The 23511-nt window shown below is 43.3% G+C and overlaps 1 protein-coding gene across 2 annotated transcripts in view; it reads left to right on the top strand.

Moving 5' to 3' along the window:
* Positions 1-21619, top strand: part of LRRCC1 (leucine rich repeat and coiled-coil centrosomal protein 1) — an 87222-nt gene extending 65603 nt beyond the window's left edge. For both annotated transcript variants that reach the window (XM_068237576.1, XM_068237575.1), the window contains 7 exons: positions 5445-5630; positions 6821-6995; positions 9022-9185; positions 11636-11844; positions 11947-12084; positions 16969-17104; positions 20555-21619. In XM_068237576.1, the coding sequence (XP_068093677.1) occupies positions 5445-5630; positions 6821-6995; positions 9022-9185; positions 11636-11844; positions 11947-12084; positions 16969-17104; positions 20555-20677 (1131 nt within the window). In that variant the 3' untranslated portion in view covers positions 20678-21619. The remainder of the gene's footprint in view (positions 1-5444; positions 5631-6820; positions 6996-9021; positions 9186-11635; positions 11845-11946; positions 12085-16968; positions 17105-20554) is intronic.
* Positions 21620-23511: the final 1892 nt, after the last annotated feature.

The following is a 23511-nucleotide window of genomic DNA, read 5'->3' on the forward strand; positions in this document are numbered from 1 at the left end:
GAAGCAAAACAGCCCCAAAGCATGATTGACACCCCGCCGCCATGCTTCACAGTAGGCAAGGTGTTCTTTTCTTCATAGGCCTTGTTCTTCCTCCTCCAAACATAGCGTTGATCCACGGGCCCAAAAAGTTTTAATTTTGTTTTATTAGTCCACAGAACACTATCCCAAAACTTTTGTGGTAGTGTTCTGTGGACTGATGAAACAAAATTAGAACAGTTTGGGCCCATGGATCAACGCTATGTTTGGAGGAGGAAGAACAAGGCCTATGAAGAAAAGAACACCTTGCCTACTGTGAAGCATGGCGGGGGGGTCAATCATACTTTGGGGCTGTTTTGCTTCTGCAGGTACAGGGAAGCATCAGCGTGTGCAAGGTACCATGAATTCTCTTCAGTACCAGGAGATATTGGAAGAAAATGTGATGCAGTCCGTCACAAACCTGAGGCTTGGGAGAAGTTGGACCTTTTAACAGGACAATGATCCCAAGCATACCTCCAAGTCCACTAGAGCAAGGTTGCAGATTAAAGGCTGGAACATTTTGGAGTGGACATCGCAGTCACCAGACTTAAAGAGAACCAGAGACGTTGGGAAAAAGATTTTATACATACCTGGGGCTTCCTCCAGCCCCATAAGCATGGATTGCTCCCACTCCACCGTCCTCCGCTGCCTCTATGCGTCGGTACCGGGTCCCGTACTTTCGGCCAGTCGACGCAAGCGCAGTGCGTCACTGCCGGCGGACGCGGCCAATCTTCCGCATGCACAGGGGCTCCCTCCATATCCTTACGCATGTGCCTCCATACTACGCAGGCGCATGCGTAAGGATATGGAGGGAGCCCCTGTGCATGCAGAAAATTGGCCACGTCCGCCGGAAGTGACAGGACCCGGTAGCGGCGATAGAGGCAGCAGAGGATGGCGGCGTGGGATCGATCCAGGCTTATGGGGCTGGAGGAAGCCCCAGGTATGTATAAAAGCTTTTTCATTTTTTTCATTAGCTTCATCTCTGGTTCCCTTTAAATCACATTGAGAACCTCTGGTGGGACTTAAAGAAAGCAGTTGCAGCGCTCAAGCCTAAGAATGTGACTGAACTGGAGACTTTGGCCCATGAAGAATGGGCTAAGATACCCGTAGATCTCTGCAAGAGTCAAGCTATGCTTCACGTTTAAAAGCTGTTATAACTGGAAAAGATGTTGTACTAAGTACTAAGAATGAATGTCACTTGGGGGTTGAATAAAACTGATAAAACTGATAATGATGTGAGCACAGAAAAGACATTTGTGGTTATTTCATTATAAATATTATGTTATATTTGTCTGACTTACATGTGTGTCTTTGATTTAATTGTAAACAAGATGACTGAAATGATCAAAATCAATGTCAAACTGGCCAAAACACTCAATTTCAGTGGGGGTTGAATAATTTTGAACACAACTGTATGTGCTGTTTACTGAAGCACCGATACATCAAGTGACATATAGCTTCAAATAAGGGTTTACTTCAGGGGAGTTCAAAGGATCATTAGCTCTGCTCTGTTTCATAGTTTAAAGTACAGTGTGCTTGATTCACAAAGACAAATAGCATGCCTTATCGGAGTTAGCATGCCTTATCAGAGTAGCATAGTGAGCGCTATGAACTTTTGCCTGCTAATTGGCAATGACGAGAACTCCACTCGTCCTGCCCTGCGAATATGACAGAATGATGCAGTGTTATAAAAAAAAGATATAACTGAAAATAAAAAGATGAGAATCTTTTCTTTGCTGCTAATGTTCTATTAATTATCCGTACTGCACATAAAATTCATTATATCATAAGGTGTTTTTTCACTTCAGTGTCACTTTAATTGGAGGTAACCATAAAATAATGTTATTGGATGATATGAAATGATTCTCAGTGGAGCAAGCAGTGGGTTAGTAATAGATAGCAGTAGTCAGTGATGGCGGAGGCAGTTTTTCACAGGAGTAGATCGAGCAGAACGTGGAAGCCACACTGATGTATTCAGAGATGGGAGAGGCTGGATGCAGAGCGATTTGTGAATGATGTCACATTGCATGTATAATTCAAGCAAACACCTGTTTTCAGTAATAACCAATCTGCCTTTTCATTAACTTGGACATTATGTCAGCGGCTCCCCAACATTCCTCACGCAGATGTGTGTATAGATCATAACATGCAGCTAAGTATCAGCAATGGAAATGACTTCCTGTGGATGGAAAGTCTCCGGGGCATGATGGAGGCTGAGAGATTTAGGATGGAAAGGCAATATTAACTGAGCTCTTTAGTGGTAATTGGAAAACTCTGAGGATAAATAAAGGCAAGATGAATTGTGAAAAAAAGCACATTTGGGGCCATTTGGCTATTCCTACTGATCATAACATAAAAAAACAAGAGTGGCGTCCATTTGATTGTTTAGTGCCCCCAGGGGGTCATTTCTGCAGGAGAGGGACACAGGATGAATATATAATGACAGTAAGTATGTAGATGGTTCTCTGCTTAGCAGCACGGTCACAAGTGAAGAATCGACCCACATACTTTCCTGCTACTGTCAGCATTTTCACAACTGGGATGGGGAGGAGGTGGAGGCCGGATGCCTGCAAAAACAGCATAGGTAATGGCCAAGGCAAGCTGCTACCCAAAGGACATGGAAGAGTGGACTGCTGCATAAGGCCAGGCTGAAGGTATTTGTGATTATTCAGGTTGGAGTGAGCATATGAGGTCCCCCACAATGCATCACTGCTGAATATGTCAATTATCCATTTGTTGTCCCTGAAAGCCAAAACACACCTTTAGATCCGCTGGAATGCAATGATGGGTCTGCTTGTTAATTATACAGATCCACAATAATCCCACATGGATACAGACTGTTTTAGATTAGTTGGTCCACATCAGTGCATGGCATGGATTAATGTGGCTTCATTGCATTCCAGCTAGTCTGGAGGCATGTTTTGGCTTTTAGGGACAACAAAGGGATGATTTGCATGGTTGCATGGCACAGGAAATTGGTGAATGGTAAGGTGTAATGCAAGTTATTTCACCTTCCTAGCTTTTTTTGTTTACTTGGGGGTGGGGTGCAAGGAGTCGATTGGGTTTGCCACAACACATGCTTTTGAGGTTGGAAAATTACATAGACAACAAGTACCTGCAGGGCTTGTGTTAGTGAGGACAGATATTTCCAGCGCCCGCAGTAGCCACTAATTATGCTGTAGCCGCTACTTATAATTGCTATAGCTGCTACTTATCCCATAATGGATTTTCGCTATAGTATAGTGGAACTCCTGTGCCCACCATAGCCGCTACATACAGTGGGTTGCAAAAGTATTCGGCCCCCTTGAAGTTTTCCACATTTTGTCACAACACACATCACAAACATGAATCAATTTTATTGGAATTCCACATGAAAGACCAACACAAAGTGGTGTACACATGAGAAGTGGAACGAAAATCATACATGATTCCAAACATTTTTTTTACAAATAAATAACTGCAAAGTGGTGTGTGCATAATTATTCGGCCCCCTTTGATCTGAGTGCAGTCAGTTGCCTATAGACATTGCCTGATGAGTGCTAATGACTAAATAGAGTGCACCTGTGTGTAATCTAATGTCAGTACAAATACAGCTCCTCTGTGAGGGCCTCAGGTTGTCTAAGAGAATATTGGGAGCAACAACACCGTGAAGTCCAAAGAACACACAAGACAGGTCAGGGATCAAGTTATTGAGAAATTTAAAGCCGGCTTAGGCTACAAAAAGATTTTCAAAGCCTTGAACATCCCACGGAGCACTGTTCAAGCGATCATTCAGAAATGAAAGGAGTATGGCACAACTGTAAACCTACCAAGACAAGGCCATCCACTTAAACTCACAGGCCGAACAAGGAGAGCGCTGATCAGAAATGCAGTCAAGAGGCCCATGGTGACTCTGGACGAGCTGCAGAGATCTACCGCTCAGGTGGGAGACTCTGTTCATAGGACAACTATTAGTCGTGCACTGCACAAAGTTGGCCTTTATGGAAGAGTGGCAAGAAGAAAGGCATTGTTAACAGAAAGCATAAGAAGTCCTGTTTGCAGTTTGCCACAAGCCATGTGGGGGACACCGCATCCATGTGGAAGAAGGTGCTCTGGTCAGATGAGACCAAAATGGAACTTTTTGGCCAAAATGCAAAACGCTATGTGTGGCGGAAAACTAACACTGCACATCACTCTAAACACACCATCCCAACTGTCAAATATGGTGGTGGCAGCATCATGCTCGGGGGGTGCATCTCTTCAGCAGGGACAGGGAAGCTGGTCAGAGTTGATGGGAAGATGAATGGAGCCAAATACAGGGCAAACTTGGAAGAAAACCTCTTGGAGACTGCAAAAGACTTGAGACTGGGGCGGAGGTTCACCTTCCAGCAGGACAATGACCCTAAACCTAAAGCCAGGGCAACAATGGAATGGTTTAAAACAAAACATATCTGTGTTAGAATGGCCCAGTCAAAGTCCAGATCTAAATCCAATCGAGAATCTGTGGCAAAATCTGAAAACTGCTGTTCACAAACGCTGTCCATCTGATCTGACTGAGCTGGAGCTGTTTTGCAAAGAAGAATGGGCAAGGATTTCAGTCTCTAGATGTGCAAAGCTGGTAGAGACATGCCCTAAAAGACTCGCAGCTGTAATTGCAGCAAAAGGTGGTTTTACAAAGTATTGACTCAGGGGGCCGAATAATTACGCACACCCCACTTTGCAGTTATTTATTTGTAAAAAATGTTTGGAATGATGTATGATTTTCGATCCACTTCTCACATGTACACCACTTTGTGTTGTTCTTTCACATGGAATTCCAATAAAATTGATGCATGTTTGTGGCAGTAATGTGACAAAATGTGGAAAACTTCAAGGGGGCCGAATACTTTTGCAAGCCACTGTATCCTGCTGCCAAGTTACCACTGTGGCATGGCCATAGCCGCAATTTGTACTGCAGCCTACGGCTGCAACCAAATTCTCTGGCGCGGACCACACCCAAATGAACTGATTTGCAAGCAGAACCAAATGATCACTCTCTGTATATGACACTACGCTACATAGTGCTTCCTTGTGGTTTTCCCCTATTTGAGTTTTAAGGCTCCACTGAGATCAATCATGGATGACCGGAATTGTGTTCATACTTTTATTGCAGTAATTCTTCTTCTCTCACTCCCTGTTTCTTTCTCTAATTGTATCCTTTCAGATATAATTGGTACTGTTCCTCACTTTCCTGACAATGGCAATTATTTCTTTGTTTTAAGACATTTTTAATGGATTTCTGTAACTGAAATATTCAGTTATGCCCATTGAACTTATACTGATGTTTATAATATCATCATCTTTAACCTGTCACTTGCTTTATTACTATGACTTTGATGTTTATCATGATTAACATGACTATTGTCTTCAATAAAATGTTTTGAAACTAAAATATACTTTTATTGCAATAGGTAAAAGATGGCTTTGACAGTGTGACATCGGAGTTAGCAGAACATAAAGATGCTCTCACTCGCAGCCGGCAGAAGGAGAAGCAGTCAGCGAGTTTAATCCAAGAGCTGACCACCATGGTCAAGGAGCAGAAGACGAGAATTGCAGACATCACCAAGGCAAAGCAAGAAATCACAAGTGAGCTAAAGGTAGGTTGTGTTTTACCGCTAACTGATGTTCCACATAGCAGAACATGCTTAGTGAAAGCATGTGGTCTGTCAGTTATATCATTTCCTATCTGATACTGAACAACTCTTATGGGGAGCTGGGGTAGTGGTCATAAAGAGTGCAGCATTACCAGTCTTCACATTCCATCACTTCCTCACAAAGCCAGCAGAGGGCAGGGTGGCCACACACCCGATCGAGCCCTTGCAACCAAGATTTTCCAGCGATTGATCCAAATTGGAAGGTTGATTGGGCCTAAAGTATCGAGTAATGTATGGGCACCTTAGCTAATGCCTGTGAATGGATCGAAGAGCTAGTTGGAGAAATAGCTTGACTGGCAGATCTAAAGATTATTGACTCTGCCTGGGAGAACTAGTTTATCTTTATTATTACAGTGAGAGGTACCAAAACACCTGCTGACAGGTGGTCCTACAGGAGAAAAGTGCTATACAAATGTGTTGTTGATTTAAACTGAGGGTAAAGAGCATGAAAGTGAGTGATCTTTCAAAGCAGATTAAAAGCAAAAGGTGTTTGAAAATGAATTGATATGATTTATGTGATTCTATTATTTAATGCTTCATGGAATTCCACTTTAAAGTACCCCTGACCTGGTTCCCCAATACTTTGTAATATGTTTTGTTACTGGTGCTGTGCGACTAGCACACAGCACCATCCCCCCACCTCCAGCGCCCCCTGCTGCCCCGTTCTGACATTAAAATATGGGCGGAGGAAAGTGGCAGTTCTTGTTTCATAAAATATAAATCAAAAAGGAAAAAGCTCCAGGAGCAGCTCACCATAGTCATAAAACGCTTAACTTTTAATTAGATCCATTAAAAACGTTGACATGCAATCAATGCAGTAATAAATAAATATTCGACGTTCTACTCAGTTGAAGATGACGACTGAGCAGAATGGAGGCTACCAGGAGCGCTGAAGGGGAGAATGGTGCTGTGTGTTAGTCACAGCACAAGTAGCAAAACAATGTTAAAAGTATCGGGGTACTTTAAATTTTCTTTTAGAAGAGGTCTGTCTGAGGGGGCAGACATTTGTTACTCTTCTAAGCTAAACACTATTCCTGTCTTGAAATGACTGATCCAGGACTTTATGTAGTTCTTGAACAATCCACTCATGGCGCTAGTTCGGAAATAACTGTTTGTTTTTATCCTGTTTGTAGAATAAAATACGCAAGCTGGAAATAGTGGCAGAAGAAGAAAAACAAAAAACTGTTCAAATTCAGCTGCTAAAGCAGGAAAAATCCAAGCTCATTTCACAGCTCAGCGCTCAAGAGTCCCTGATCGATGGGCTAAAAGCTGAACGGAAGATCTGGGGACAGGAGCTCACCCAACAAGGTGTGATCATTACATTACTCTGATGGGCTGGGCAGAGCTTGCTATTCTGCTGGGGTATATTCTCTGGCCTCTCTGGTGATTGTGTGCCTCTGTACTAGGATTATAGGCTGGAAGTAGCTGCGCTTGAATTGGTTACAAATAAGGTACAGCAACGCTGTTCTATTCCTTGTGATCATAGTGTGAGTGAACTAGTCCTTTTACTGTATATAGTTAAGCTATAAAACGATACAGCAAAGTCCCCGTTATCCAGCACCGACAGTGATTGGTTGATGCCGGATAAGTGTGCTTTCTGGTTGCTTGAGACTCAATGTTAAAAATAGTCCTAGAAAATATTGTACTATACCCCAACCCCACTCCATATACATACCAGGAACTATATATTATTTCCAGAGTTTAGGGTCTAAAAGCGGTGAAATTTTTTAGCTTTTTTTGGAGGTCACCACTGCAAGGGTTTTTTCTTCTTAGTATTTTAACCTAAGGCTTCTTCTAGCCCCCTGTAGTGCTCGTGGTCCCTTGCCATCATTCCGCGCTGCTCCCTTCACTTGCTGTACCCCTTTGAAAGCTGCTCAGCCAATCGCAGGCCACTGCACGTTTGGCCACGGCCACCCGCCTCCTCAAACACGCCGGTATAGTTGCTGTCACAGTCGAGGAGGTACACAGCGCATGCAGCTTTCTGAGTGGTACAGCGGTTGAATTGATCAGCATGGAGCGAGGGACCAGGAGCACTACAGGGGGCTACAAGAAATCCTAGGTAAGTTATACTTGGAACTTTTCTTTTTTTTTTCAACTTAAGATTTCCTTTAAGATCACCATATTTATAAAGTGATCTGCATTTTTTAACGGTGATCAGTGCTGTACCATCATATACATAGCATAAAAAAATGAAAAGGCTAAAATAGGGCTTCAAGCATATTTGTGGCTGCTTAATGGAATACTATCAAACTAATCAATTATGTGCAAGCACCATGAATGAATGTGGCAACAATTTTAATATATGACTCTGATAATGATATCTGTGTAAAGTGTGTGGTTTTCAAACTGTACCTGAAAGTCAGCATTCCAAAAAGTTACTGACGGCGACGGCTTTAGGAACAGTCCATTATGACAGGGGACGCCGCGCTGGGAAGAACAGTGTAGACTAAGCTATTTCCAGCCTCCACCACAGCATAGCGTGTTTTGAATCACGTGACCGCCACAGTAGGATAGCATGGGAAACAAGTACTCTCATTCCTATTCAGGCACGCAAATAGATTGTCAAAGGAGAGGAGGTCTCCCTCTGATGTGAGCTTATGTGCATTCGCCTGAACTGGGCAGCGTTATAGCGAGCACAGCTTGGAAAACTACCGCTGTAAGTGAAATATATTTATGTTCAAATTCACCCTTCGTGACACTGTGCTGTGTGGCGTATGTGCGGCAGATTACATCTGGAGCGAGGGGAGGGAGATACTCTCGCTCCTGTAACTATTTGCCTGCCAGAGTAGGAGTGAGAGCATTGGTCTCTCACTCCTCATACTATCCCAGCATACTAAACCGCGGTGGTCCCGTGCTTCAGAACAAGCTGTGGTGTGGGGTAGGCTCCAGATAAATTACTCTGCACTGTTCTTCCCAGAGCTGTCTCCCCCATGAACTTGAGCTATTCTTCTTAAAGGGATGCCGACACTCTGATATAATAGAACAATTAAAGTAAGAAATAAGCCTTAGCTGCCATTTCCGTGTATTACAAGGGCTAGGTGATTATTTTTTAAAGGTTTTGAAAAATTGTTTACTTTAATAATGTTCCTTTAAGCCAGATACGTTGTAGTTTTAACGCCAACCCAAGCATGTGAAGCAATAGCGCACCCCCGCCAGCTAGATAGCTCAGTAACTCAAGCAGAAGCCATTTTCATTGGCTCCTGACCTCCTGATCACTGTAAGCACCTCCTGATCACTGTAAGCCTATCACAGTGATCAGGAAGTGTAAAAAAATAAACCTAAATAGGTTAATGTACAGTTTATCTGACATATTCTTCTGTGCTATGTTTTGTAGGTGTGTCTCTTGCTCAGGACAGAGGAAGACTTGAAGCCAAAATTGAAGTACTGGCTACAGAGATCGAGGCACTAAAAAAGCAAAACGAGCGTGACAATGACATGCTAAGGATAAAAACTAAGATGGTTGATGACCAGACTGAAACAATTAGAAAATTAAAGGAAGTGAGTAATGTCTTCAGTGTATGTGAAAAAAATCAGCTTAAGAGGAACCTGAGATGAGAGGGATAGGAAGGCTGGTGGCATGTTTATTTGCTTTGAAACATTGCAAGCTGTATGGCAGTCCTGCTGATCTTTCATGCATCTGTAGCATCTGAATCACACACCTAAAACAAGCATGTGGCTAATCTAGTCACACTTCAGTCAGAGCACCTGATCTGCATGCTTGTTCAGGGTCTGTGGCTAAATGTATTAGAGTAGGTTCACACTTGTTCAAAAAACGTATCCGTGGCTCTAGTTTTTGGCCTGGATCAAAACCAGAGCCGCGGATACCGATGTTAAAAATAGTCAGTCTTCACTCAAAACAAAAAAAAAAAAAACTGAACGCAGGGTCCGGATTTGCAGGATTTTCACGGACCGCACTTGGATCTGGATACATGGAGGGGTAGTGAAAATGAATAGTAAAACAGATCCCCCACTACACAGGCAGCTTTGGACACAGAAACTGATCAGTTCTCTGTGCCCCAGCCTGTGGGTGAGGAGGGGGCCACCATGCTGGAGAGGGGTGGCAGTGGTCGGCCCCTCACCTAGGTCCCCCGCTCCCCTCCAGTTATTTGAGCAAAAGTTTTTTTAAATTGTATAGGCAGTGAACGGGGAATCTTACCTTAACTTCCTCCGCTCTCCGCGTCACTTTCTGCAATGCTGCCCTCCGAAGTATAAAGGACGACATTGCAGGAAGTCAAGCGGCAAGTGGTGGAACGCTTCCACGCTCGCTGCCTATACAATATAACAACTTTTCTTTAAATAGCTGGAGGGGGATGGGGGACCGAGGGGGGGGGGTGACCACCCCTCTCCGCCGACCACTGCCACACCCGTCCTGGCTGCTTTTCCCTCCAGTTTGGCGCAATATTATTTTTTTTATTATTTATATAGTGCCAATATATTCCGGGGCGCTGTACAAAAAGGAGAAAACAAACAAGGGGTACATAATGATACAGACAATGATATGCATCAAATATGGACACTGGTAAAAAAAAATACGAAACTGGTGATTACAATGACAGATGTAACATGATGAATAAAATGTATAACAGTGCAAGCTATTAAATAAATAAAACTCCAAGAAACAAAAGGGTGAGAGAGCCCTGCCCTTGCGAGCTCACAATCTAAAGGAATGGGGGAAGCAAGTGGTGGAGACTAATACAGTATATGTACAGGCAGTGCGTGATTAGGTTAATTAGTAAGGAGTAAAACTAGATGATGATAGGGATTAAACTGGTGATAGGGATTAAACTGTGAGCTCCACTAAGGGGCAGTATCACACAAACATTGTTGCCCTTGGAGATTGGAACTCAGTCACTAGGGAAACTGTTCTGGGTATGAGCATTATACAGTAAAACTCCCATTATCCATAACTCAGGCATCCGGCAGTCTCAACCAACCAGCATGCCTGCGGGGGAGAAGGGGGTGAAACTGAAGTGGCTTGCATAGCTGTGCACAGTAGAAGCAACTTACTAAACCTCTGCCTGCTGTCTTCTTCGCTTCCTGCAGCTCCCAGATTCAAGAACCCATGTATTCTGTGGCTTTTCCAACACAACACGGAGCCCCACAGAAGCTTTCTATTGGCTCATTGTTCAGGGCCAACAGGAATTCTGGCACCAGGCAAATCATCAGTGGGACTTGCCAAAATTGGTAAACGGATACATGCACAATACTTAAACAAAACACACACACATTGCCAAGCACCGTAGTTAAGGCTCACTGCACATTTATTTAATGATTGGCCTGTCCACAAACGCCTGCAATGTCTGGGAATGAAAACAGGAAATGTGAAAGTGCATGCTCTGTTTCCCTATTCATTCCAATGGAGCTGGGAGAGTGCCAGACACCTGCTAATAATGTGCAGGTAACTATGGTAGCTCACAGGTTCTACACATCATCCATCCCAGCAATCACCGCTGTACAAACCTGAATGATCACTAATTACTGCATTGTAACCAAGGCGCAACATGTTTTTGAATAAGGTTTTGGTATCCAAGGCAATACTTTTAATTGACAATAATGAAACTTATTCCATTGGGAATTAGCTGTGTTCAGTTTAGGGCTTAAAGTGAACCTAAACTGAGAGGGATATTGATTTTTTCTTTTAAATAATACTAGTTGCCTGACTCTCCTGCTGATCCCGTGTCTCATACTTTTGGCCACAGCCCCTGAACTAGCATGCAGATCAGTTGCTCTGACTGAAGCATGCTCAGACTGGATTAGCTGCATGCGTGTTTCAGGTGTGTCATTCAGCCACTACTGCAGCCAAAGAGATCAGCAGGACTGCCAAGCAACTGGTATTGATTAAAAGGAATCATCCATATCCCTCTCAGTTTAAGGTGCACCTCAACTTTCCAGTATTGCAGAACTTTCAGCTGAAGTGATGTTGCCGGTTCTCCCCTCTGTGTTGTCAGGGGTTGCAGGAGAGAGATGAACGCATCAGAAAGCTGCATGCACAGAACCTAGAGATGGAAAAAGCACTAAAAGAGCAAAGCGATGAAAGAGCAATACAATTACATGAGCTGAAAGAGAAGCTGGAAAGGCAAACCGAGAGAAAGGAGGAAATCAAACTCCTGCTAGAGGAGAAGGAGGCCGACCTGGAAGATGTGAAGAAAGCTTATAGGTGATTTAGCAGCCTCCGGAGCAGAGGTTTTAGTAAATGTGGCGTGTGCTGTTTGATGTCAAATCTGTGCTCATATGAAGCATTTGCTCTTTCTATTCATAGTGCAATGAATAAGAAGTGGCAGGATAAAGCAGAATTACTAAGCCAGCTTGAAACACAAGTCAGGCAGATGAAAGAGAATTATGACGCCAAGGAGAAGCGGCTGATTGAAGAGAGAGACAAAAGCCTTCAACACCAGAAGTGAGTAGAAAGCGGTGCTGAGTTTAAACTTTGTGAAATTCTGGCCTGTATTATTGGTGTTATGTGCCTATCGTGTGCTCCTATCTCTGCTTCCCATCACAGTTGCTGCATCAAAGTATTATCGCCTGATGCGTCTGTGCTGTGTATCAATCAGCAGAAAGCCGCGCGCATACTAACCTATATGTGTCAAGGCTGAAGAGTATGGATAGTGGTGAACTGTAGGCTGCACAGGCAGAGGCGTAGCTAGGCTTTTCAGCACCCGGGGACAAAGACAGTTTTTGCGCCCCCTTCTGGGCAAATTGGGCATGGCCATGCATCAGAATGTGGATGTGGTCATAGGTGGAGCCAAATGTGCAACTGCTGTTTAGATAGCCAAATGTGCCCGCCTTTAGATAGCCAGGTGTGCCTCCCTTCCCCATATTTAGATAGCCAGATGTGTCTCCCTTCCCCACATATAGATAGCCAGATGCACCCACTATAGTTAGCCAGATTTGCCCCCCTTGTCCTACTGCTGTTAACACTTCTGCACTCCTCTGCAGAGGGAGGGAGAGAAACAGGGGCACTTCAGGCAACCAGCGAGCTGCCTCCCACTCACTTGGGGGTGCGATGGCCATGCTCTGCGCCCCCTTACAGTGCTGCACCCAGGGACATGTGTTCCCCTTTGCCCACCCATAGCTACGCCTCTGTGCACAGGCACATGATCTTGTTAGCATCACACAGCCTCATTATGTACAGTATTCAGATTCTAGTGTAGCAGTTATAAAATCCACATAAAGATCCCACACTCACTACTGTAATCAGAATGACCAATTCCTGAATCTAAAAGCACCTCCTCTTCCTATCTTATCCACCCACATTGTGTGACCATCCAGTTGTATTTAGCCTACATAACTACGCCCCAAAACCCCCCTCCCCAACATGTACCTCCACAAATCTGTCTTACCACTTCCCTTGGTGCTTGCACTATCCATTCCCTCCCTTAATATGTCCAACCTCAGTGCCGTCCAACTGGAGGCCCAGACTCTTGCTGCAGCCCCTCTGTTTACTGTGTCAATCCCCCTCCTCTCACTACTTATGCCAGGCCCACTTCTTTCTCTCTGCTCAGCTCTTCCCCCTAGGGCATTGACATTTTCAATACACCATCTCTGCTGCATAGCTCCTGGCTAGGTTTCATTGCCTCTGTGTTTTTTGCCAAGCCCACTATTCTCTTCCCAGTTATGCTCCACCCCCTCCAGACCAAGACTCCCAGGAACCTGGCCTCCATGTCAATGAAGCGGGACAGCACTCTCCTATCTATTTTATAGACTGGGCCCGACTCACTAAGGCATCTTCACAGGTACCCAAGTGCCTCCATTGGAGATACCATAAGTGGTCCAATAAGCCTAGACTAAACATTCAAGAAATGTCTATTAGTAGGTGGCAGAAGATTGCAGCTTTCACGGGGGTCATGTTCACCAGGGCTGTGGAGTCGGAGTCGGAGTCGTGGAGTCGGGCAATTTTGGGTGCCTGGAGTCGGAGTCGGGAAAAAATGCACCGACTCCGACTCCTAATGAATTTGTAACTGTAATTAAAATAGAAAATATGATAAAATGTTCTATTTCTCAGATAATAGTCATGAAAAATAATGTATATATACAGTAATAGCTGTGCTTAGTCCACAAAAATGAAATAAACCAATCAAAATTAGTTACTTGTGCTGCTTCAATAAAGCAGTCCCCGTATTTTTAAGGTCAGATATACATATCTGATTGTGACTGTTTATATGATGTGTACACAGGAATCTCTTATATATACTAAATAACATCTATGCTGTAAGAATAAAGCCTGATGTGTAGCTGTGTCACTAATAGAGATGGTCAACGAGATGGAAATAATTCTGCATTGATGCTGATTTATGCAAATGTATGCACTCCCTTTGCTGATGAAATCAAATAATTTGATATGTTGTTAAAATTTGGTTTGGTGACTACAAATTAAAGGGTAACTGAGACGGATGAAAAGTAAAGTTTTATACATACCTGGGGCTTCCTCCAGCCCCCTTCAGGCTAATCAGTCCCTCGCTGTCCTCCACCACCCGGATCTTCTGCTATGAGTCCTGGTAATTCAGCCAGTCAGCGCTGTCCGGCCGCATGCCGCTCCCACAGCCAGGAACATTCTGCACCTGCGCAATAGTGCTGCACAGGTGTAGTATGCTCCTGGCGGCGGAGTGTGTGCATGCGCACTACGCCTGACTGGCTCAAGTACCTGGACTCATAGCAGAAGATCCAGGTGGCGGAGGAGGACAACGAGGGACTGATTATCCTGAAGGCGGCTGGAGGAAGCCCCAGGTATGTATAAAACTTTAATTTCATCTGTCTCAGGTTTACTTTGTTACACAGTAGTACTATACTCTACATATGCACTCCCCACAGAGCTGCAGGGAATCCACTGAGAATGCTGTGCACATTGAACACAGAGGTGTTGTCTGTTTACAATCTCCTCATTCCCCTGCAGAGTACCTGCACATCATTCTTACATGTACCCACACTTACATTGCCTAGGGCCTGATAGATGTTCTTTGTTCCGGTTTGTACCTTTTACAAGTACTCTTACCAAGGACTAGTTTTAGTCTAAAGGGAATAAATATAGTAGTCTACATATCCTTCTCACTTCAGTTGTCTTGTAAAATTCCTAAGCGTTGGCAGTTAAGAGACGAATTTCATGTTACATACTTTTAATCAACAAAATTGTAATATGCAAATTAGAGGAGTCGGAGTCGTGGAGTCGGAGTCGGTGGAATCCTAAACTGAGGAGTCGGAGTCGGTGGATTTTTAGACCGACTCCACAGCCCTGATGTTCACAAATCTCTCAGAAGCCCTGACTGTGATCTGATGTGACACAGGCGAAGGGGGCAATTTCTGACCAGGTAGATGGCATTTTTAAAATGATTCCAGTTCTCCCAGTAAGACCCTATACATTTACCCTTACAAGTGCCACAACTCATACTGTTTACTTCTGACTGCGTGCTCCTCCAGGGGGGTAGACTTGAAAATACAGACCTTCTTATAGCAGCCAAACTGGATAACCTTGAGAAAGGAAACTACGTTTAGAATCAGCCTAGAAAATCAATCAACCCAAACTTTTTATCTTAGTGTTTTGTTTTATTTACTAATAAAGCCAGAAGGTTATCACATCCACGTGTTCTGGATGGGGGCAGAAAGTTGTACGGCTCAGTGTAGTCTCCTGAAGCAGTGCATTATGGGTCTTACTTTTTAGGTCATGCGGGAGTGATAAACTACCAACAACTTTGGTTATAAGGAGGCAGACCTATACTAGTGAAGGCTTTCACCTTAGAAGGTTTTGGTTATTTTGTGCTTTTGGTTCTCTGTATTGTTATTGGGTACTCTTCATACATTTGAAGAACTTCTTATTGAAAGCTTTGTCCTAGGGCTCATTCACATTATGTGCTGCCCTGTCAGTTCTGACGCAATGCACATGGGGCTTGATTCACTAAAGCTTGATAACGCTTATCACGGCTGTGATAAGGGCTTTTGCGTGCAATTTCAGGCGCGTAAAGGTTTGCACGCGATAACTAATGACTTCGCGCACAAAGGCGGGATATCACGTGATAAACATCAGTATCACGTGATATCACTGCAGATCACGTGAACGGAATGCAGATCACGCTTCATAACTGCACACAGCACATCATACGATCCATATGTTGTGAGACAGAGAGAAAATCGGGGCACCACTCCTCCATACAAACCCTTTATTATCCAGTTGGGTGACAGCTTGTACAGAGAAAAAAAGCAGTGGGGGTCTAGGGTGCCCCAGACCCCCACTGCTTTTTTCTCTGTACCTGCTGTCACCCAACTGGATAATAAAGGGTTTGTATGGAGGAGTGGTGCCCCGCTTTTCTCTCTGTCTCACAACATATGGACATTGCTGTGGATGAGCACGCTCCCCATCCGGAATCCGGTTGATCCACCCTGCTACATCTGGTGCTAGGTACCATTTCTCTTGTACACACATCACACGATCCGCTTGAAATTTTGTGCGTGATCAGCATAGAACTTTGCGCGCGCTAAATGCAACGATGCATGTGTTTATAATGATTGCTCCTTAACATTCATCAGCTGTTTTTTTGCCTTTAAAGGACTTACAAGCCCAAATAGCGAAAAAAGATAAGTACCTTAGTCGCTTTTAAATGCACGGAGGACGCCATCCGCGCCCTCCGTGCAGTTCCGCCGGGTCCCCGCAGTGTGATCGCCCCCCCGTCCTGCAGCTGTCCTGTGGCCATGCAGTGTAGTTTGTATCCTCCTGTCCCCCGCTCTATCTGCTTACCGTGCGAAGGTCCGTACTTCCGTACCTATCACGTGAAAAGCGCGCTTATCATGTGAAGTGTAACGCGATGAAAATTATCATGCGCTCGCTAAACTTTTCACGCGCAACACGCGCGCACAATATTTACACGCGTGCTTGTAAAGCTTTAACACGTGATAACTGTGTTATCACGCTTTAGTAAATCGAGCCCCTAGTGTTCAATCCACATGGCAATATGCAAGTCCATAGGCTTTCTTGTTACCATTCAAATTATAGTTGTGCGTTACGATGTAACGCATCTGGGAAAATTTTATTGCATAATGCGCATGTTTCCCGATGGATTTTACTGTGTATGCTGCCGACGGCTGTGCTTTAATGCACCATGACATGCATTCCATGCGTTAGCAACGCATGCACGAGATCCCGTTAGTGTATGTGTTCTGTAGTGGGAATGAGCCTTTAGTCTTTGAAAAGGAAGCATGCATGCCTGTGACAACCTCCCCTCCAGTGTGGCCTCCTGATGCCTCTGATTGCTTACCATTCATATTTCATTGCTATAGTAAATATCTCTCTGCCTAGGATCACAATGGAGAAGCTACACTCAGTAGACGATGCATTTCGGAGACAACTGGAGTCTATTCTGGCTGCTCACCAAGCTGAACTTGTCAAAGTGGCCCGTGACAAGCAGAAGGAAATAGAAGCAGCTAATGAGAGAGTAAGTTTGTCCATAGCCACGTTCAGTCAGTAACGGCTGAGAAACTCCTGCTCTGCCAATCCTGTTTTCTGTGGACCAGATTCAGCCCAGGGGCTTCACGGGGGGTTGAGGGATGCACATACAGACCACACATCATTTCACTCCTATAAATAAGTCTACATGTAATGTAACTCCATATACACACACACAGACACTTGGGCTCAACCAAATGGGATGTATTTCTGTATTTCCTTTTTTATTGCGAATCTCGTAGCAGAATAAACACTAGTGACTGGCACAATGTATTGGATTACTGTTGTGTGTCAGAGAGGGCCTCATGGCACATGCGTTGAAAAAGGGCGCCAGGGGAAGGCACAAGTAGAATATCAGTAAAATTACTGATCTTCTACTATTGGGGTCTGGCTAATTCCAAAAGTAGAATATCATTTGTACCAATATTTTACTGTCACTTAACCTAACCCTATTCTCACACTAACCATCCCTCTACCGCAGGGCCGTACAACTCCATTTCTTCCAGGGCCTTATCCCTGCCAGTGTTTTAGGATGGACTAAGAAAGGGAGGAATGAGTTCTACTTGATGAACCACACCTCTCCTGATTCAGTCCCATCATTTAGAGTTGTGCCTGGAATGTGTGAGGACCTCGGCACTCGAGGACTGGAGATGGACAGCACTGCTCTACCTACTCCTAACACCAACCTACCCCCGACACAATCTCCACCACTTAACATTCCGTCTACCGATATCTGTGCCACCTGCAACCACAATTTATTGCGTGCCCAAATTATACATTGGGTGCCCTTATAGCTGCAATTAACATTGTGGGCTACCAGGCACCCATTTTGCCACCGGTGCCCGATTCACCTGTTTTGCTCATGGTATGCTGGTAGCGCTGGGTATCTTATAATTGTGTCTGTATAGCACCTTGAGAACTTATGCACTTTCTTATATGTACCCCTGATGAAGCCACTATTTATATGGGGTGAAACATGTTGGGGTGTTTGATGTGGTAATGTGTATCTAGATACAGGAACATTATTTAGTCTGGTCTAGAGGGTATACCTTATGTGTGAGGGCAAGCCAAGCCTTATACATAGTGACCTCTGATTTTACTCTCCCCCAGAGAAAGATAAGGAAACATATGGTCTAAATGCAGGTTTAATGTTTTTAACAGAATAATAAAAGCTAAATTTTAGGAACTCTTTTGTAAAAGTATAATGCTGTTGTTTAAAGTCAATGGGAATTGATGATATTAAAAAAAATAAACCAGATACTTACCTAAGGAAAGGGAAGGCTCTGGGTCCTATAGAGCTCTCCTCTCCCAGTCCCCTTGTTGCAGCGGCAGCTCCTCCGTTTGAATCCCCCACCGTGGGAGACTTCGGAAGTCTTCAGGAGCCGAGTCCTCCTGAAGACAGGCGGCTCCATACTGCGCACGTGCAAATGCTTGAGAGGTGGAGCTTGCGCAGTATGGAGCCGCCCGTTTTCAGGAACACTCAGGCCCCCGAAGACTTTCTAAGCCTCCCTGCGGCGGAGAGAGCAGTAATTGAACAAATTGGTCGAATACTGCTACCAGGAAACCAGCACTGGAAGGGGGACCGAGAGGGGAGCGGGAAGGCTCTATGGGACCCAGAGCATTCCCTCTCCATAGGTGGGTATCTGTTTATATACAGGATCTTCTCAAAAAATTAGCATACTGTGATAAAGTTCATTATTTTCTGTAAAGTACTGATAAACATTAGACTTTCATATATTTTAGATTCAAAAACACACAACTGAAGTAGTTCAAGCCTTTTATTGTATTAATATTGATGATTTTGGCATACAGCTCATGAAAACCCAAAATTCCTATCTCAAAAAATTAGCATATTTCATCCGACCAATAAAAGAAAAGTGTTTTTAAAACAAAAAAAGTCCACCTTCAAATAATTATGTTCAGTTATGCACTCAATACTTGGTCAGGAATCCTTTTGCAGAAATGACTGCTTCAATGCGGCGTGGCATGGAGGCAATCAGCCTGTGGCACTGCTCAGGTATTATGGAGGTCCAGGATGCTTCGATAGCAGCCTTAAGCTCATCCAGAGTGTTGGGTCTTGCGTCTTTCAACTTTCTCTTCACAATATCCCACAGATTCTCTATGGGGTTCAGGTCAGGAGAGTTGGCAGGCCAATTGAGCACAGTAATACCATGGTCAGTAAACCATTTACCAGTGGTTTTGGCACTGTGAGCAGGTGCCAGGTCATGCTGAAAAATGAAATCTTCATCTCCATAAAGCTTTTTCAGCAGATGGAAGCATGAACCCACTTTTGAACCAGAAACAGCGGCAGAAGCGCCTGACCTGGGCTACAGAGAAGCAGCACTGGACTGTTGCTCAGTGGTCCAAAGTACCTTTTTCAGATGAAAGCAACTTTTACATGTCATTCGGAAATCAAGGTGCCAGCTAGCTATCAGGAGACTTTAGAGCACTTCATGCTTCCATCTGCTGAAAAAGCTTTATGGAGATGAAGATTTCATTTTTCAGCACGACCTGGCACCTGCTCACAGTGCCAAAACCACTGGTAAATGGTTTACTGACCATGGTATTACTGTGCTCAATTGGCCTGCCAACTCTCCTGACCTGAACCCCATAGAGAATCTGTGGGATATTGTGAAGAGAAAGTTGAGAGACGCAAGACCCAACACTCTGGATGAGCTTAAGGCCGCTATCGAAGCATCCTGGGCCTCCATAACACCTGAGCAGTGCCACAGGCTGATTGCCTCCATGCCACGCCGCATTGATGCAGTCATTTCTGCAAAAGGATTCCCGACCAAGTATTGAGTGCATAACTGAACATAATTATTTGAAGGTTGACTTTTTTTGTTTTAAAAACACTTTTCTTTTATTGGTTGGATGAAATATGCTAATTTTTTGAGATAGGAAATTTGGGTTTTCATGAGCTGTATGCCAAAATCATCAATATTAAAACAATAAAAGGCTTGGAACTACTTCAGTTGTGTGTATTTGAATCTAAAATATATCAAAGTCTAATGTTTATCAGTACATTACAGAAAATAATGAACTTTATCACAGTATGCTTATTTTTGAGAAGATCATATATATATATATATATATATATATATATATATATATATATATATATATATATATATATATATATATATATATATATATATATACAGTTCCCATTTACTTTAAATTAAATCAGGAGTGTTGTATTTAGCCGTGGGCATCTGATTAGGAAACCAATCATGTTTTGCATACTAAATACTGAATGTTACCATGCAACCTTGTATGGATTATTATAATATATTATTATTACTTATTTCCGCGTTGTTTAGGTAAAAAAAAAATGCCACAAATAATCAAGTAATTCTATAAAGCATAAGTTGGTGAGTTTGCAAAAAACAAACAAATAAATTTGCCGAAAAAAATGCAGTTTCCCGTCATGTTACAGGTTTACCAAGTGGAAGAGGAAATGCGGCAACTGCTGCAGGAAACGGCCAGTAGTAAGAGAGCCATGGAGGAAAAGATAAGGCGTCTCACCAGTGCACTAAGTGACATTCAGCAAGACTTGTAGCACTCTCACACAGGTCATGTGACTAGACCACGGCATCAAGATGTGCCAGAACTTCACCAGAGCTAAAGCGCTGCTCAAACTAAAGGTGGCCCTTTACCTACAGATGGGCACCAGATGTGGACAAAACATCGATCCCTCTTAGGTCAAATCTGGTCAGAGAGGGAAAAAATCCTTCCACACACTAGGCATAGGTTGTTAATAGATTTCAGCATTAAATCTATTAAAAAATCTATCAAACCACAGCATTGCACTGTACGATGCAGTCCATCACCAAAAATGGTTGTTTATAGTAGATAAGTATGCATTATCATGTACACATTGCCTACATTTAATCATTAGTCTTCTACTATAAAGTTATAACAACCTGCTGGCTCTTTTGCTTCTAAATCTCTCCCTGAGCCCTGTGTCTACCGACCTTATGGCGCATAGCCCCACCCTCTTGCAGAAAAGGGCCTATCTCGAGTAGAGAAAGCACTGAGGTGTTTTTCTGCAAGGGGGCGGAGCTACATGCCAGAATTCAGCAGACAAAGGGCTCGGGGGAGAGATTTGGAAGGAACAGAACTGGCAGGTTGTTATAACTTTATAAGTACATGTAATGATTAAATGTGTCATTAAGGCTAAATTCAGTATGTAACATCTCATAGGCTCTCTCTAGTCACTAGAGTCTAGTGCATGGCAAACGATGCATTTTCAGTTCCAACGATATACATTTTGACTGAGCTTTATTGTCTCCCAGTTTTGAGATCAGACGTTTCTGCCTCTTGGCCCATCTCTGCAGCTACAATAATGTAATAGTTACATCTGTTTATAGATGTGTATGTGTACAGCTCATTGATGAGTTTTAATTTCACTATCTATATTGTATGTGTTCTAAATTATGAGGCTGATTTATAGTATTGTATAGTATTGTATATTTATAGTTTAAAATTAAAAAAAAAATATTTGCACAAAAAGTAACTAAGCTTTTGATGTCTGTATTTAGGAGAAACCGAGGTAAACATTCCTAAAGAATAGATGAAGTTGTTAGTGTATCAAGCTCGCTAAACATTGCAGCTATGCATAATACTGCATACGGCTTTTGTTTTTGTTTTTTTCAAACAAAAAAACAAGCTTTATTAAAGTGGACCCAAAGCAAACATTTTTTTTAAATCAAAATATTTAGTTGCACCACTGACACATGCAAAGATAAATAAACACTCCTTCAAGCCTATGAGCATTTCAGTGCATGCTTTTCACCCTTCTCATTCCATAACTAGGGTTATACAGGTGGCAGCCGTTAGCAATTCCTCCTTTGCCGGACACCATCTACTCCACCAGTTTGCCGGATTCTGTCCCAGCAATAGGAAAGGAAGGGAGGGGTTCCTCCAACAAATATATAAAATATTTTACATGTCATCATGCAGCTGAAAAAAAAGCTGCTATTTATTATTATAATTTAGAAAATAGATTTTATTTCTAACATCCTGTATTTTTAATTTGGGTCCACTTTAAGGCAGGGAACACACTTATCTTTCAGTTTTCTGCACGCTTTTATCTGCCTACGTTTTCTGCACACCATGCGTGTTTGTATGCAGGAAACCGCGTGCGTTGTTTCACTGCAGCTAATGTAATTGATACAAAAAAATGACAAAATGTGCAGATTCATGATTCAGAATGTCAGGTTTTTTTTTTCTGCGTGTGAAAACCAAATTATGTGTGAACTAGCCCATTGGTTAACATGAGTTCTCAGTTTTTCTGTGCAGAAAACGCGTACGAAAATAGTAAGGTGTGTTCCCTGCCTAAAAGATATACACCATGTACAACCAAGTGTGAATAATACAAAGTAACAAAATAGAACGCACATTTAGTACTGTATATTCCGGTGTAGAAGACGACTGGGCGTATAAGATGACCCTCCAACTTCTCCAGTTAAAATATAGAATTTGGGATATACTTGCCATATAAGACTACCCCTCTTCCAACGCACCAAATAAAAATTAACAAAATATAATATGCTGGTGCTATGTATGAACAGATCCTGGTGCTGTACTGTATGTGGTACCCAGTATATAGTTGATTGACTGGTTGGATTGGTCAGCTCTCCCTGACTCCCTGTTTATCAGAGCGGTGTGGAAGAATAGCTCCCGCTCTGCCCATAAAACATATCTCTTTCACCCTTTTGGCCTGCCCTTGTATCCTATTTACCTCTTTATCTGCCTCTCAGATCTCGCACATGTGCGCCTGCGCCGCTTCACTACAATCCTCAGCAGCAAGACCTGAGTGTCGGTAACAGGATAGGGCGTATCACCTGGCATCAATGACACCCAGCGTATAAGACGACCTCTGACTTTTCAGAAGATTTTCAAGGGTTAAAAGTTGAAAAGTGTGTATTGTAAAGTAAGTATTAGCGCTGTTGCGGACCGCAACGCGTACCAAAATATGCGATGCCGCATATCTACGCGTGCGGAATGCGACAACGCGTATTTTTGTACGCAACAGCGCCAATTGCAGTAGGGAATGCGCCCAATAATACGCATGGCGGCCGGCCGACTGGTGAGTCGTCAAAAACGAAACTAAGTGACAGCGGGGGACTAGAGGATTCCAGAGCGGCTCCGAGGGCACAGGACTGCTGCAGGGCGCTGGTAATGGCCCCAAGTAAGTGAAACTCTTTAACCCCCCCCCCGTTCAGTTAAGGTTCCCTTTAAAGAGAATCTGTATTGTTAAAATCGCACAAAAGTAAACATACCAGTGCGTTAGGAGACATCTCCTATTACCCTCTGTCACAATTTCGCCGCTCCTCGCCGCATTAAAAGTGGTTAAAAACAGTTTTAAAAAGTTTGTTTATAAACAAACAA

The sequence above is a fragment of the Hyperolius riggenbachi genome, chromosome 5 (assembly GCF_040937935.1).
Source record: "Hyperolius riggenbachi isolate aHypRig1 chromosome 5, aHypRig1.pri, whole genome shotgun sequence".
Taxonomy (NCBI): Eukaryota; Metazoa; Chordata; class Amphibia; order Anura; family Hyperoliidae; genus Hyperolius; species Hyperolius riggenbachi.